The following is a 15,000-nucleotide window of genomic DNA, read 5'->3' as shown; positions in this document are numbered from 1 at the left end:
GTTCCACCCACCCCCTGGCTCTATCCACAAGGCCAATATAAACTCTACCCGAGTTCCACCCACCCCCTGGCTCTATCCACAAGGCCAATATAAACTCTACCCGAGTTCCACCCACCCCCTGGCTCTATCCACAAGGCCAATATAAACTCTACCCGAGTTCCACCCACCCCCTGGCTCTATCCACAAGGCCAATATAAACTCTACCCGAGTTCCACCCACCCCCTGGCTCTATCCACAAGGCCAATATAAACTCTACCCGAGTTCCACCCACCCCCTGGCTCTATCCACAAGGCCAATATAAACTCTACCCGAGTTCCACCCACCCCCTGGCTCTATCCACAAGGCCAATATAAACTCTACCCGAGTTCCACCCACCCCCTGGCTCTATCCACAAGGCCAATATAAACTCTACCCGAGTTCCACCCACCCCCTGGCTCTATCCACAAGGCCAATATAAACTCTACCCGAGTTCCACCCACCCCCTGGCTCTATCCACAAGGCCAATATAAACTCTACCCGAGTTCCACCCACCCCCTGGCTCTATCCACAAGGCCAATATAAACTCTACCCGAGTTCCACCCACCCCCTGGCTCTATCCACAAGGCCAATATAAACTCTACCCGAGTTCCACCCACCCCCTGGCTCTATCCACAAGGCCAATATAAACTCTACCCGAGTTCCACCCACCCCCTGGCTCTATCCACAAAGCCAATATAAACTCTATCCGAGTTCCACCCACCCCCTGGCTCTATCCACAAGGCCAATACAAGGAACTTAGTCGATAAATATCGACAGGGGGCGGACAAATGGTTTACATGTGAAATGTGTGTATATGGGTGTGGTTCTGAAACAAACAAACCATGTGAACCCCCCCATCCCACCGCTCGCGGGCTGAACGACTGACGCGGTCTTTTCCAGAAGAACACCGCGTGTACATAATACACAATTCGATCGCGTAGCACTGCCAATGCACATTTTCGCAACGAAAACCGTGCTACTGTTTCTTGTGTGTTAAATCTGAAAGCAATATAAGTGAACGAACAATTGAAAACTGATATCACGTTACTAAACTCCCAAAAGTAATAAATTACTTCTGACTGCGGTACACAATACGGCAGTCACCTCTGCGAATGCTGTCGAAGAATCTAACCGAAAGTAAACATTCTGGGAATCTACGCGCATCGGCCTTGACGCAAGTTCAATACTGAGCCAGTGAGCGCGCCGCGGCGAAGTTGGCCGCTGTAAGTCTCGCAGCGCTGGCTGGCTGAGCGAGTTGCGTGTCCATCCATATTAGGTCCAAGCCGCACCGTAGATCAGATTAGTAGGTGCTTGATTTTGGTATTTTGATTTTACATAACATTAAACCTTTCTTGGGGTTCATGGTCATGGCAACAGCCATAATAATATTATATCATGTATAATATTACATTTCAGCATATTTGAATTACATGTCATCATACCAAACTGTCATACATTTTTATTCCTACATCATTCTGATTGATCACAACCAAACCTACTATCAGTGGACACATCCAAATGTAAGCGCCTGTTCTTGACAACTTTTAATCGATCTAAAAATAGCAACTTGCTGGGCCCTTTGCCGCCAACAGACACTGTTTGGCCTGTAGGTAAAATGTACAATGTATTTTCTGATTTGTGCACAAAAGCTTTTTTTCTTTTTTCTTTTTTTTAACATAACAATGTTTAATGTCACTGTATGTTTAAAAGACCATGGTCATATTTGTAAAAAAAATGTTAAATTAGAAAATAAATAACATTTTGGTTCATGATTTTTCCTACACCTGTGCTAAAAATAAGAAATAAAAATGTCGGGTATATAAGTCACTCAAATACAGCTAGGTATGAATGGCTCGGTTTGAGTTTGTTGCAGTTGACCCTGCACAATGCGACATATCATGTTTTTGTTGAACAATTTTGACGTCACCCCTCCCATAGGGTGACGTATTTCACAACTTCCTGTGTTACACAAACTCTGTGATGACCAATTTTGACGTCACCCCTCCCATAGGGTGACGGATTTCACAACTTTCTGCAGATGAACAATGTTGCCTTCACCCCTCCCATAGGGTGACGGATGTCACAACTTCCTGTGTACACAAACTGATGACGTATTTCACAACAAAATGGCGCTGCCCATGGTCAACCTCTAAACTATCCGTATAGAATGGGGGCGTCCTCGCCCCCATAATAAACTCTACCCGAGTTCCACCCACCCCCTGGCTCTATCCACAAGGCCAATATAAACTCTACCCGAGTTCCACCCACCCCCTGGCTCTATCCACAAGGCCAATATAAACTCTACCCGAGTTCCACCCACCCCCTGGCTCTATCCACAAGGCCAATATAAACTCTACCCGAGTTCCACCCACTCCCTGGCTCTATCCACAAGGCCAATATAAACTCTACCCGAGTTCCACCCACCCCCTGGCTCTATCCACAAGGCCAATATAAACTCTACCCGAGTTCCACCCACCCCCTGGCTCTATCCACCGGGCCAATATAAACTCTACCCGAGTTCCACCCACCCCCTGGCTCTATCCACAAGGCCAATATAAACTCTACCCGAGTTCCACCCAACCCCTGGCTCTATCCACAAGGCCAATATAAACTCTACCCGAGTTCCACCCACCCCCTGGCTCTATCCACAAGGCCAATATAAACTCTACCCGAGTTCCACCCACTCCCTGGCTCTATCCACAAGGCCAATATAAACTGCAAAGTCACCAGCATGGCCAATTCAAGTAAAACCAACGTCCTCCACATAAACAGGCAGAAAGCATTCCACCGACCGAGAGGGGATAAAAAAAGAGATAAACAACCAAACAAAACTCTTAACAGTTATTGTTAAAAAAAAGGAACAGACAAAGAAACAAATCTCTGAAGAGTTATTGTAAAAACAACAACACATAAACGAACAAAACTCTGAAAGTAATTGTCAATGAGCTTCACGGGGCACCAGCAAATCACCCGCGTCCAACTAGAGCACAGTCAGAGTCTCCTGAGATCCCGCTGTGAGCAGAATCATTTCCTTCATTACCTTTCCTCCGCCAGGTCACGCTGACTCGACTTGTATTCTTATTACGCCCAGCTTTGCAATAACACAACGCCCGGGAGTTTTTGTTTGTTTGTTGTTGTTGTATTTATTAACAACGCATATACGCTTTCGTAAACTGGCAGCACGTAACCCTCTTCCCCCACCCCTCCATCCTCCCCGGACCCCCTCCCCCCACCAGACCCTACAACCCTCATTCCCAAGCCCCAGACAAACGTTGCCGCAGAATTGATCACCAGGAAGAGCTATAAGAAGCATATCGCCATACCGCGAGCACGTAAAGAATGTGTCAAATCTGCAGCCAATCACAGCCAGTCTACACTATCCAGATCTGTGTGTCAAAGCTGCCACCAATCAGCGGGCTCCAACAGGATCCAGATCCATGCACTGGCTGTGCGGATCCCGCATGATGGCGGGGGTGGGTTGGCACCAGTCGGCTTGCATTTGGTCACACGCCTCCCCCTCACTGGACCTTTGCTGACGGCAGGAACCACCAGCAGGGTCTGGCAGCGACATTAGTGTTGGCATTTCCCGCCTTCTTCCCTCTGATACTCTTCACATGATCACACCGGCCAATCATATTGCTTTCCGTACACGCCGAATTCAACACAGCTGGGGGGAGTTGCCTCGTGCCTTTCTTTTTTGCCTATTTTGAGTCACACAGCACCCGATGATATCAACAAGAGAAGCGAGTTTTTTCTTTCAGAGTATTTGTTGGTCATAGAACGCCAAAATAATGTCAAATTATCTGCCAGACATGTTATTCAAAGGCAAAAGCAAAATTAATTATTTTACATCCCAATGAGTTGCCCGTCCTTCCAGGTCATCCAACATTAAAAATAATTTTAAAAAAACCACACACACCAAAAAACATATTTCTTTGTGCGAGCAGTCACAGTTGGCTAGAATAAGTGCAGGCAACAAATCAGCGAGTCGAGATTTCAACCTTCCGTCAAAAGTCAAATGCTGATAATTATCGTTACTAAATGAATTCAACTTTCAAGGCAATCTGAATCTGTACAGAAAGGAACTCAATTTCAAAAGAAACCCCGCACAAGCACAGATTATACACGGAAGAAACAGATGGAGATCTGACAGGAACATGGAATGACAACGTTAAATATTCCGTGGCAAAAGCGACGACGTTGTCTAATAAAGGCTCGCGTTTCACAGCCCATTAGGGCCAAATAATCCCCCAATTGACAGTGCCCTAAACCCCACTTCATGCACGCCGCCCCCTGTAGTGCCCACACAATGCCCAGCGACAAGCGGCTTTTTCACAGTCTTAAGCGGCGCAGACAGAGCCCCGATTGGCGTATGAATACCTGTGTACATTTGACTCCTGGTGACACTCCGCTTCCTTTGTACGCACTATTATCCTATCAAAAGAAACGCCGTTTAAAACAGCTGTTCCGCAGACGGGGGTGGGGTCACAAAGAGAGAGAGAGAGAGAGAGAGAGAGAGAGAGAGAGAGAGAGAGAGAGAGAGAGAGAGAGAGAGAGAGAGAGAGAGGGAGAGAGAGAGAGAGAGAGAGAGAGAGAGAGAGAGAGAGAGAGAGAGAGAGAGAGAGAGAGGGAGAGAGTAAGTTATCCCTTTAAACCTATTGGGGAAATGTGTAAGCTGAATCAAGTTTGCCGTGCTTTAAAATCGCTTGGCCCATTTCGCCTAAAAGCTTGCTAGAACGCTTATATAGTTTTTGTAATACTTACTCGAGGCTGTAATTTGTGTCATTGCCTAGAATAAACTCATTAATTCAATTAACTGCATTAGCTGGTTTGAATAAACCTCATAATTGGGCTCTGCTTTCAGGTGGCGCAGTGGCACTTCACGAAAGGTAAATAACTTATTAAAGTGTCACAGTGCGCGTGATGCATGTATATAATTAAGTTAATTATACGGAGGGGAACTTGACATTTTTTTTTACCTGAAAGGAATAGCAGAGAGTTGGTCGAGCAATTGATAATATTATTCTAAAATGCCCCCACCCATTCTCCACCCCCATCTCCACCGCCAGCAAGTCGGAAGACGGTTTACGTGTTGTGGCATAAGACTGCACTGTGGGTGGGGGGTGGGGTGGGGGGGGGGGGGGGTCACTGTGTTGGAGGGGGGGGGGCTTGTCAGGGACAAAAGGTTCGCAAAAGCAATGGAACAAACTAAAAATAAAGCGAAATCCAACCCCGATGAAAGAGACATGTCCAAACAGTGCCAGAAAACACATGCAGAGACAAGACCATCATCACACAGACCAAACAAGACAAGTCCAGGGTAACCAGACGAAAACAAAACAGTGAAAGGGACGAGGCTGCCAGACAAGACAAGACAAGACCTTGACATACAAGACCATAATCAAAGAGACAAGACAAGATAAGACAAAACAAGACAAAACAAGACAAGACCTTGACAGACAAGACCTTGACAGACAAGACCTTGACAGACAAGACCTTGACAGACAAGACCATAATCAAAGAGACAAGACAAGACAAGACCTTGACAGACAAGACCATAATCAAAGAGACAAGACAAGACAAGACCTTGACGGACAAGACCATAATCGAAAAGACAAGACAAGACAAGACCTTGACGGACAAGACCATAATCAAAGAGACAAGACAAGACAAGACCTTGACGGACAAGACCATAATCAAAAAGACAAGACAAGACAAGACAAGACAAGACAAAACGAGGCAAGATAAGAGTAGAGAACACCGAACAAAGCAAAACAAGACGTAACACGAGATCATAATGTGAGACACGACCATTATGGTAGCAAAGGCAAGACAGACAGACAAGAGACAAGACATGGCAAGACAAGACTTTACTATAGATACGAGGCATACATTCAGTAACATGTCCAAGAAATCATAGCCTGTTATTCCATTGCACACAACATGGCGAACTCACGAGAATAACGGATAAAATCCTATACAATAAATGTTCTTCGTTATGGTTGTACTGTTGAACAAGTCTACAACTCGACAAACTTCTGAAACGTCTTTAAAGAGAGATACAGATTTGCAAGCCCACAGGGATAAAATTAGAAGCTTTGCAAGCCCACAGGGATAAAACTAGAAGCTTTGCAAGCCCACAGGGATAAAACTAGAAGCTTTGCAAGCCCACAGGGATAAAACTAAAAGCAAGCCCACAGGGATACAACTAGAAGCTTTGCAAGCCCACAGGGATAAAACTAGAAGCTTTGCAAGCCCACAGGGATACAACTAGAAGCTTTGCAAGCCCACAGGGATAAAACTAGAAGCTTTGCAAGCCCACAGGGATACAACTAGAAGCTTTGCAAGCCCACAGGGATACAACTAGAAGCTGTGCAAGCCCACAGGGATACAACTAGAAGCTTTGCAAGCCCACAGGGATACAACTAGAAGCTTTGCAAGCCCACAGGGATACAACTAGAAGCTTTGCAAGCCCACAGGGATACAACTAGAAGCTGTGCAAGCCCACAGGGATAAAACTAGAAGCTTTGCAAGCCTACAGGGATAAAACTAGAAGCTTTGCAAGCCCACAGGGATAAAACTAGACGCTTTGCAAGCCCACAGGAATACAACTAGAAGCTTTGCAAGCCCACAGGGATACAACTAGAAGCTTTGCAAGCCCACAGGGATAAAACTAGAAGCTTTGCAAGCCCACATGGATAAAACTAGAAGCTTTGCAAGCCCATAGGGATAAAACTAGAAGCTTTGCAAGCCCACAGGGATAAAACTAGAAGCTTTGCAAGCCCACAGGGATAAAACTAGAAGCTTTGCAAGCCCACAGGGATACAACTAGCAGCTTAGCAAGCCCACAGGAATAAAGCTAGAAGCTTTGCAAGCCCACAGGGATAAAACTAGAAGCTTTGCAAGCCCACAGGGATAAAACTAGAAGCTTTGCAAGCCCACTGGGATAAAACTAGAAGCTTTGCAAGCCCACAGGGATACAACTAGAAGCTGTGCAAGCCCACAGGGATAAAACTAGAAGCTTTGCAAGCCCACAGGGATAAAACTAGAAGCTTTGCAAGCCCACAGGGATAAAACTAGAAGCTTTGCAAGCCCACAGGGATAAAACTAGAAGCTTAGCAAGCCCACAGGAATAAAGCTAGAAGCTTTGCAAGCCCACAGGGATAAAACTAGAAGCTTTGCAAGCCCACAGGGATAAAACTAGAAGCTTAGCAAGCCCACCTGGATAAAACTAGAAGCTTTGCAAGCCCACAGGGATAAAACTAGAAGCTTTGCAAGCCCACAGGGATAAAACTAGAAGCTTTGCAAGCCCACAGGGCTAAAACTAGAAGCTTGATAGAAATGGCCAGGAAGAGTGTTTTTAATTTTTTTTTTTAAACAAAACTTTATTCAATTTTAATCATGACAAGAACAATGCATGGATGATTACATACTCAAGCATATAATGCTTATTTTAAGCAATCATAGTAATTACAAAACAAAGGTTAGCATGATGGCGGAATAAGTACATTAGCTCATTTCAGGACTGAAACGAAAAACAAAACAAAAGACAAAACAGATACACAAACAAGCAGAAAATGGGAAGGGGTTGGTGATACATGAGGTGAGGAAAGGGCAGCTAGCTAGTAGCTAGCTTAAGGGAAAAAGAAGAAGAAGAAGACTTGGAGCGCCAATATTTGAGGGGATTTTTTCAATTGTAATAAGTGCACATAAGACACTCGCACAAAGTTAATGCGTATTGTGATCAGAGGAAAAGTCACTACATTGCGCATAAATCGAGACATAATTGATAAGTCGGAAAACAACAAAAGAACATGAGAGAGGTTATGGGGAAGAGTGTTTTTAATTGTCGCTGAAAAGTTGTTATCGTAATCAGCAATTAGAGGCCAATCCGTCAAGGGACGTAAACAGGTTTACACGTCTCGCGCAAAGCTCGTGTCATCACTGCACGTGCTAGGGTTATCACCCTTCGTGCTGCCTGACACTCTGGCACCGTGTCTGCGAGTCTGGGAATTAAAGGCACGGTTCTTCCCGTGCAAAGATTCCACTCCTCTCCGATCTGGCCAGGCTACACGGGGTAAGGCATAATTATATCCCCGACTTTCACACATACCCAAACTCAACAGCCTTCGTGCTCTCTGCCCACAGTGACATTTTCTTCTATGAATTAATTTCTTGAGGGACACTTGTGGTATTGTGTGAAACTGATTCATACAGAACATCTCCCTCTGCACATAAAGCCGTGAGGATACTGATTTTTGTTATTTGTCCAAATGGAGGAATGTTCCTACCCCCTGAAAGAAGCCATGGTCAGATAGTGAGCCGAATCGTTTACTCGGGGTGACGGGCGCTGTGGCGGGGTACGGTGGTAAGACGTCGGCCTCGTAATCGGAAGGTCGAGGGTTCGAATCCCGGCCGCGGCCGCCTGGTGGGTTAAGAGTGGAGATTTTTCCGATCTCCCAGGTCAACTTGTGTGCAGACCTGCTAGTGACTTATCCCCCTTCGTGTGTACACGCAACCACAAGACCAAGTGCGCACGGAAAAGATCCTGTAATCCATGTCAGAGTTCGGTGGGTTATGGAAACACGAAAATACCCAGCATGCTTCCTCCGAAAGCGGCGTATGGCTGCCTAAATGGCGGGGTAAAAACGGTCATACACGTTAAATTCCACTCGTGTAAAAACACGAGTGTACATGGGAGTTTCAGCCCACGAACGCAGAAGAAGTTTACTCGGGGTGGAGGGTGCCCTTACATGGGCAGAAGCTACCTTCAAGACACTTGGACCACAAAATCCTGGTGCGCGGTTTAAATTTATGTTGAAATTTTTTTCGTCACAGTCACGAGAGACAATCAGTGAAATCCATTCCAAAAAACCCAAAAACAGTCCCAGGTAGCAGCCAGGCCGTGGGCTTTTCGCATGTTGAAGGGTGGTCTTATCTTAAGTTGGCACAAAGGGTAACAAATCCCAAAACATTTTGACCCTGTGTGCCAACCATACTTATCCCTAGAAAGCTGAACAAAAGTAAATAGTCAGATTTTGAAGTTTGTGATTTGTAGTGATTTTAACGTTAGACAGATCTCGCGTGAAAGCACGGTATCTTTAAGTGATATTGTTCATCCGGGGACTTACCCGCGGTGTGCAGAGCGGACGCCAGGAGTGTGTGCTGCACGAGGCCAGACAGACAGCTAGAGACGCATCCTGCAACCAGAAGAAAAACAGACCTGCTTAAAAACGTCGCCATGATGGATCGTGTCAGGAGGGCGCCAATGAAAATACACGTGTCAATTATTCCGTGATGATGAGCGGTGATAGCAGTGACGTCATTATAACGATGACAAGAATTAACACGCTGATAAGATCGATCATGTTATTTCGTCGACAACGTTCATAGTCAGAACTGGCGGTATCTGGACGACTACGGCGATGATGATGATGATGATGATGATGATGATGATGATGATGATGATGATGATGATGATGATGATGATGATGATGATGATGATGATGATGACGACGACGACGATGGTGGTGGAGGTGTTTAGGGCAAGGTGTTAGGGGTTAGAGGTTAAACCAAGTATTCTAATAACGACGATGACGAAGACAGAAACAACAACACCGACAGAATCGACGACACATATTTCGATGGTGAAAATAAAAGTTACTAAACAAATTATGACATAAAAGACACAACAACAAACAGTCTTAAACTGCTGGTAACCCTTCATTGTAATACATGAACATAATCATCTGAAATTGTAATGTACATGTATATTTCACATTGAAATAATAGAACTTCTCTTATAACAAGAAATTCCTTCGAGGTAGGAAAAACACCCCCGTTGGTCAAAGGGAAATAACCATTCTCACTGCCACCAACTGAGAAGGTTATTTCCCTTTGACCATTAATATGTTACTCTATAAGTCCTTGTAGAATCTTAATCCACCAATAACTCCCTAACCGTGTGTTTGACTGGTCCCAATTTTTGTAAGGACCGTCTCAGGAATGTATAGAACCTGTTCACCAAGTTTGGTGACGATCGGTCCGTTCATTCTTGAGATCTATATGCGAACACAAACACACAAACACACAAACACATCGAGCGAAACCTATACACACCCCTATACCGGGGGTGTAAATATTCATTCCTAAAACGTCCACTAAGGGCAACATCTGATAATGAAAAGAGAAGTCTATCTCTGCACGACACGACCTTGGTCTCTGCGGGTTACTGATGTAGCACGGACCTTCTCCCAGATTGGACTCAGCGGTGTATGACGCGAGATCACACAGACATCATTGTGCCCGTGTCTACTGCTATGTATCTCTTTCTGTGCATTAAGTTGACGCCCACACCCCTAACGGACACACTACCCGACATCAAACAGCCACCCGTGTGAGCCATCTCCTCAGGCCAGGGTTGGGATAGCTACGCCAGATTGAGTGCTCTCCCTCCCTCTCTCTCTCTCTCTCTCTCTCTCTCTCTCTCTCTCTCTCTCTCTCTCCCCTCTCTCTCTCTCTCTCCCCTCTCTCTCTCTCTCTCTCTCTCTCTCTCTCTCTACTTGTAAAATAAAGTTCCATCATCATCATCATCATCATCATCATCATCATCATCATCATCATCATCATCTCTCTCTCTCTCTCGTATTTTTTCGTCCTTATTCCTTTTAGCTCATAATCGTCATCCAGGGACAGTAATCATTCATTCATCCATTCATTCATCCTGCCTTCTATCCATCTATCCATTCATCCATCATTCCATATCTCTATTTGTGTACTATGATATATACACTTTCTGAACTAATCGGGCAAAGCTGTTTCGGGACGATGAAATGATAAGAGTGTCTGAAACTTTAAAAAAGAAAGAAAGATATGCCACCAAAGATCGTCAATGATGCCAGGTTACAGTTTTGAACTATTCGTCTCGCAAAATCACAGTTGCACGAAGATCTTAAAAGCAGTTACGCCGCTGACGCAAAGGAGTTTGAAGACATCCAATCGAACAAAGTATGTGAACAATGCCGAGTCTCTCCCATTACCCTTCCTGTTCGTCCCCAGCCACAAACTCACCCCTCCCGGAAAGTACGGCATACGGACCCCTTGCCAAGCATCAAGATAGATCGTCTGCGAGACAGGACCCGCTGCTCCTCTCGGGATAAAAGAGCTCTGCCAGGGGTGATAATTGAGTCTGAACAAATGAGTGACAATGGGCCTTGCACGGAGTCATCTGCTTTCGCCCCAAAAGTCAGGAGATAAGCTGGGCACTTCTATTCCTGCTGATGGCTCCTGCGATTAACTTCAACAGGCCCCTACTGTACTCCTCTGTCTTCAAATGGATGGAAGCTGGGGAAGGGGGGGGGGGGGGGTGGGGACAGAACGGGGAAGGGTAGGGGGTGGGGACAGAACGGGGAAGGGTGGGGGGTGGGGACAGAACGGGGAAGAGGGGGGGGGGTAGACTTGATGCACTGACTCTATTTTGAAAACAGGATAGTCCACTAAGGAACAATACAAAGCAAATATTTGAGACAATACTTCAGGGCATATAAAATCGACCTGCACAACTGGTACGTTTGCAGATGGAGCCATACAGACAGACTTAGGCAATCTGCAACTGACGTCCATCGTGCTATGTTCCCGACACGGTCTTGACAAGCAACAGAAAACATTGCTCTTATCAGAGACACAGATATGTATGTCTCTGCTCTTATCGAGTGAATGACGCCCCTCTTTGCAGACAGCAAGTATCTACTGCAAAGTAACCCCGAATAAGAGCGAATCGACTGATCATCTTCCCACTGACGGCTCCAACAATCAAACAAACAAATTAACAATAAAAGAACTCCAGAACAACCATCGATTGAACGCCGAATGCCTTCCTCACTGACCAAATTATATTTCATACTGCGATGCAAAAATGCAGTACTTGTAACTCTGATCATTCTGAAAATAAACTCATTATGAACCTGTCTCAGGGCCGGACCCAGGGGGGGTTCCAGGGGTTCCGGAACCCCACCCCTGGAAAAAGCATGTACCTTGCTTTGAGTGTTTTGTTTTTTTACTAGTTTTAGCACCAAAACAATGCTGCTCTTAACCCTCAAAACAAGGCCCAGAATGCACCAGATTGCACAGATTTTAACCGTTTTTCAAAAATTTTCCGGGGCAGCATGCCCCCGGACCCCCCTAGTTCGCGCGCCTGCAAAGCAGGCGCGCGCTTGTGGCTTCGCCACTTCGCTGATTTGCCCCCCCCCAATAAAGTAGGAACCCCCTCCCTTACAACTCATTTGGTCCGGCCCTGTGTCTGACCACCAGGTCTGAAGTGCACGAACCGAAAGTGGATGCCACCCAAACGGGAGGGAACAGATTGCGGGGTCTGATTCGTTGAAGTCACAACAAATCTCAATTCCAGCCCATCCTGTTGGCCCCCACCCGGTCGGTCACTTTCTCGTGCCCCTCGGCCCTGGGTGCAAGCAAGCAGTCACCTATTTAGGGGAGACAGACAAGCCAATAGGCAGATCACCAGTACGATTGGAGGGCAGAGGTAAAGGGAAGGTGTGTGTGTGTGTGTGTGTGTGTGTGAGGAGGGGAGTTTCTCGCCAACAGGAGCAGCCAACGGATTCGCCAGATGGAACCGAGTTCCGAATTGTCCCGGTCAGACGGGACGGGGTAGATTCTCCTCACACACTACCTCCGTCCTGCCACCTTCTGTTCATGGTGTGTCTGGGTACACTGTGGCGGTGAAAGAATGCCGGGGTGAGATGTGACTTGTAGAAAAATATGACATGAGTGTCAGTGCATGATGTCAGTATGAGCAAGGTATGTAAACAGACGGGTGTTCAGTACTTATCACATTCTCTGCCACTTCGTACACGATGCAGTTCAAGAATTATTTAAAGGAAAGGGATCACGTTCGAATATTCAGCTCTTCGTAGAGTACAACACACATGGCAGACAGCTAGACAATGAGAACCATATGTTTGTACGATGAGCATCTCATGAACAGATTACCACGGTAAATCAAAGTAAAGTACATGTGTTGTGTTGTCTTAGAACAATGAAGCATCACGAGGACACCTCCCCAGCGTTCCTCATTTTCCACTAGACCAGAAGCCAACGATGACTTCAACTGGTCCTGCCCACACCCGTACACAGTGGCGAACACTCAACATTTTCTTGAAGAGAATCAACAAGCACAACGTACCACAGAAGAGACCCCCCTCTCCCTCTCTCTCTCTCGCTCACTCTATCTCTCTCTTCCTCTCTGTCTCTCTCTTTCTGACTCTCTCTCTCTCTCTCTCCCTCCCTCCCCCCACCCCCTCTCCCTACAACATTCTTGTGTCTAGCGTGATTGTACTGGAGGGTAAGACTTCAAAGAGCGGGTGGAGTCGGTGTGGGAATACATGGATACTCCAACCTGTATCTATACCCCGTGGAGTGAGTGAGGTAAAAATGTACTACCTGCACACTCGCACACCTCGGGGGAAGAACAATAGATGCCGACACAAGAGAGGTGTATGGGAGAGTCCAACACCTGTTACACTGTGCTGTACTGTGAGGTGAGAGGAACAGGCTGTGCAGTATCCCATCCTATCAATCTCCTCGTCAAGTCTTTGTCTTCAAGCACAGTGTTTATACCACCGGAAATTGGGTTTGAAGGAGTTACAGCGAAAGCAGAACTAACGGTGCACATGTGAGCAAACATATACGTACGCTGCAATTCCATATAATTATATACATATTGTTCGTCATTGTATTTTTCAGTTCACTGCCAATCAAGTTATGTCCCCTTGCCCATTCCTCCTTTGACTGTTTTCAAAGCGTTTGTATCGTGTCTGTTTCCGGACCCCAAGCTTCAACTGGCGTTCGTTTCACAGACCGACCTGTCGCTTCTAGCAATAAATTAATTAACTGGCCGTGAGTGACGTACGGCTCACCCAAAATTGTTTTGTTCTCTCGCAAAATAAAAGACTGTAACACTAACATTCATCTCCGACCCCCCCCCCCCCCTCCCCACACACCCCACCCTGTCCGTGTCTTTCATTCTTCATGTCTTGTAGACACTTTCCCCAACAGAAACCCATCCCCATCCCAAACCGCCCCTGCTTACACGGCACAGACTATAGAATGGTCTAATCGAGAACAATTCATTCATCGATACATCTGGTTGCTTGCCAAACGGCTGATTTGGGTGTCATTTTTCACATCGTCATCATAGCTTCCGACTCCCATTTATCTTCTCCAAAAACAGCCCTACGAGTACGTCCAAGGTTGCCACGTTAGATTCCTTGAACAATACGTGGAGGAGGGGGGGGGAGGGGGAGGAGGGAGAGAGGAGGGAGAGAGGGGGGATGGTGGAGGGTGGCGTCCTCACAAACACCCCTTGACAACAACAAAACAAAGAAAGAACAAGAACATTGTTGACAAACACTCAGCGACAGGGATTGTGTGTCGCGCCAACACCAATCAGCTGATTCGCGGATGGCACGTGCAATTTGCAGAGCGCTGTCGCGACACTAACCCCGCCATTAATCACAGCACGCGGCCAAATGGAATCAGCGGCCAGATTTGATCGCACGGGACGGGAGGGGAGAGAACTGCGTTGCCCGCTAATCGTGTTATGTGGTGCATGTTCTGTCTCAACCACTGCCAACATGCTCAACACATTGACTAATTGTTCCGTAACTAAGGACGGGGGGAGGGGGGGTGTTGGTTTGGGGCGGTGTTGGGGTGTCACAGAGTGACAGTTAGCCTGTAGGAGTAGGACGTTGGATTCAAGCATAGCCACTTTTTTGTTTGGATCTAGATCTATACGGAATCGTCCTTGCAGTTCAATCACCACTTGATATCGCAAATAGTATGAAAACGATGGTAGGATGAGGCTGATAACGAATGAAGCATGGGGAGGGAGAGAGAGAGAGAGAGAGAGAGAGAGAGAGAGAGAGAGAGAGAGAGAGGGAAAGAGACACAGAGGGAAACAAAAAGAGG

General features: G+C 46.3%; 1 protein-coding gene across 3 annotated transcripts in view; it reads right to left on the bottom strand.

Annotated features, from left to right (window-relative positions):
• The window catches only part of LOC138967659 (inactive tyrosine-protein kinase transmembrane receptor ROR1-like), a 515,394-nt gene that overhangs the window by 346,055 nt on the left and 154,339 nt on the right, over positions 1-15,000 (bottom strand). For all 3 annotated transcript variants that reach the window (XR_011456014.1, XR_011456013.1, XM_070340295.1), the window contains exon 2: positions 9,150-9,218. Coding sequence is in view for 1 of the 3 variants with exons in the window: in XM_070340295.1 (XP_070196396.1) it covers positions 9,150-9,218 (69 nt within the window). In the remaining 2 variants the exon portion in view is untranslated. The remainder of the gene's footprint in view (positions 1-9,149; positions 9,219-15,000) is intronic.

Source organism: Littorina saxatilis, linkage group LG5 (assembly GCF_037325665.1).
Source record: "Littorina saxatilis isolate snail1 linkage group LG5, US_GU_Lsax_2.0, whole genome shotgun sequence".
Taxonomy (NCBI): domain Eukaryota; kingdom Metazoa; phylum Mollusca; class Gastropoda; order Littorinimorpha; family Littorinidae; genus Littorina; species Littorina saxatilis.
This window is presented reverse-complemented; position numbering and strand designations above follow the sequence as displayed.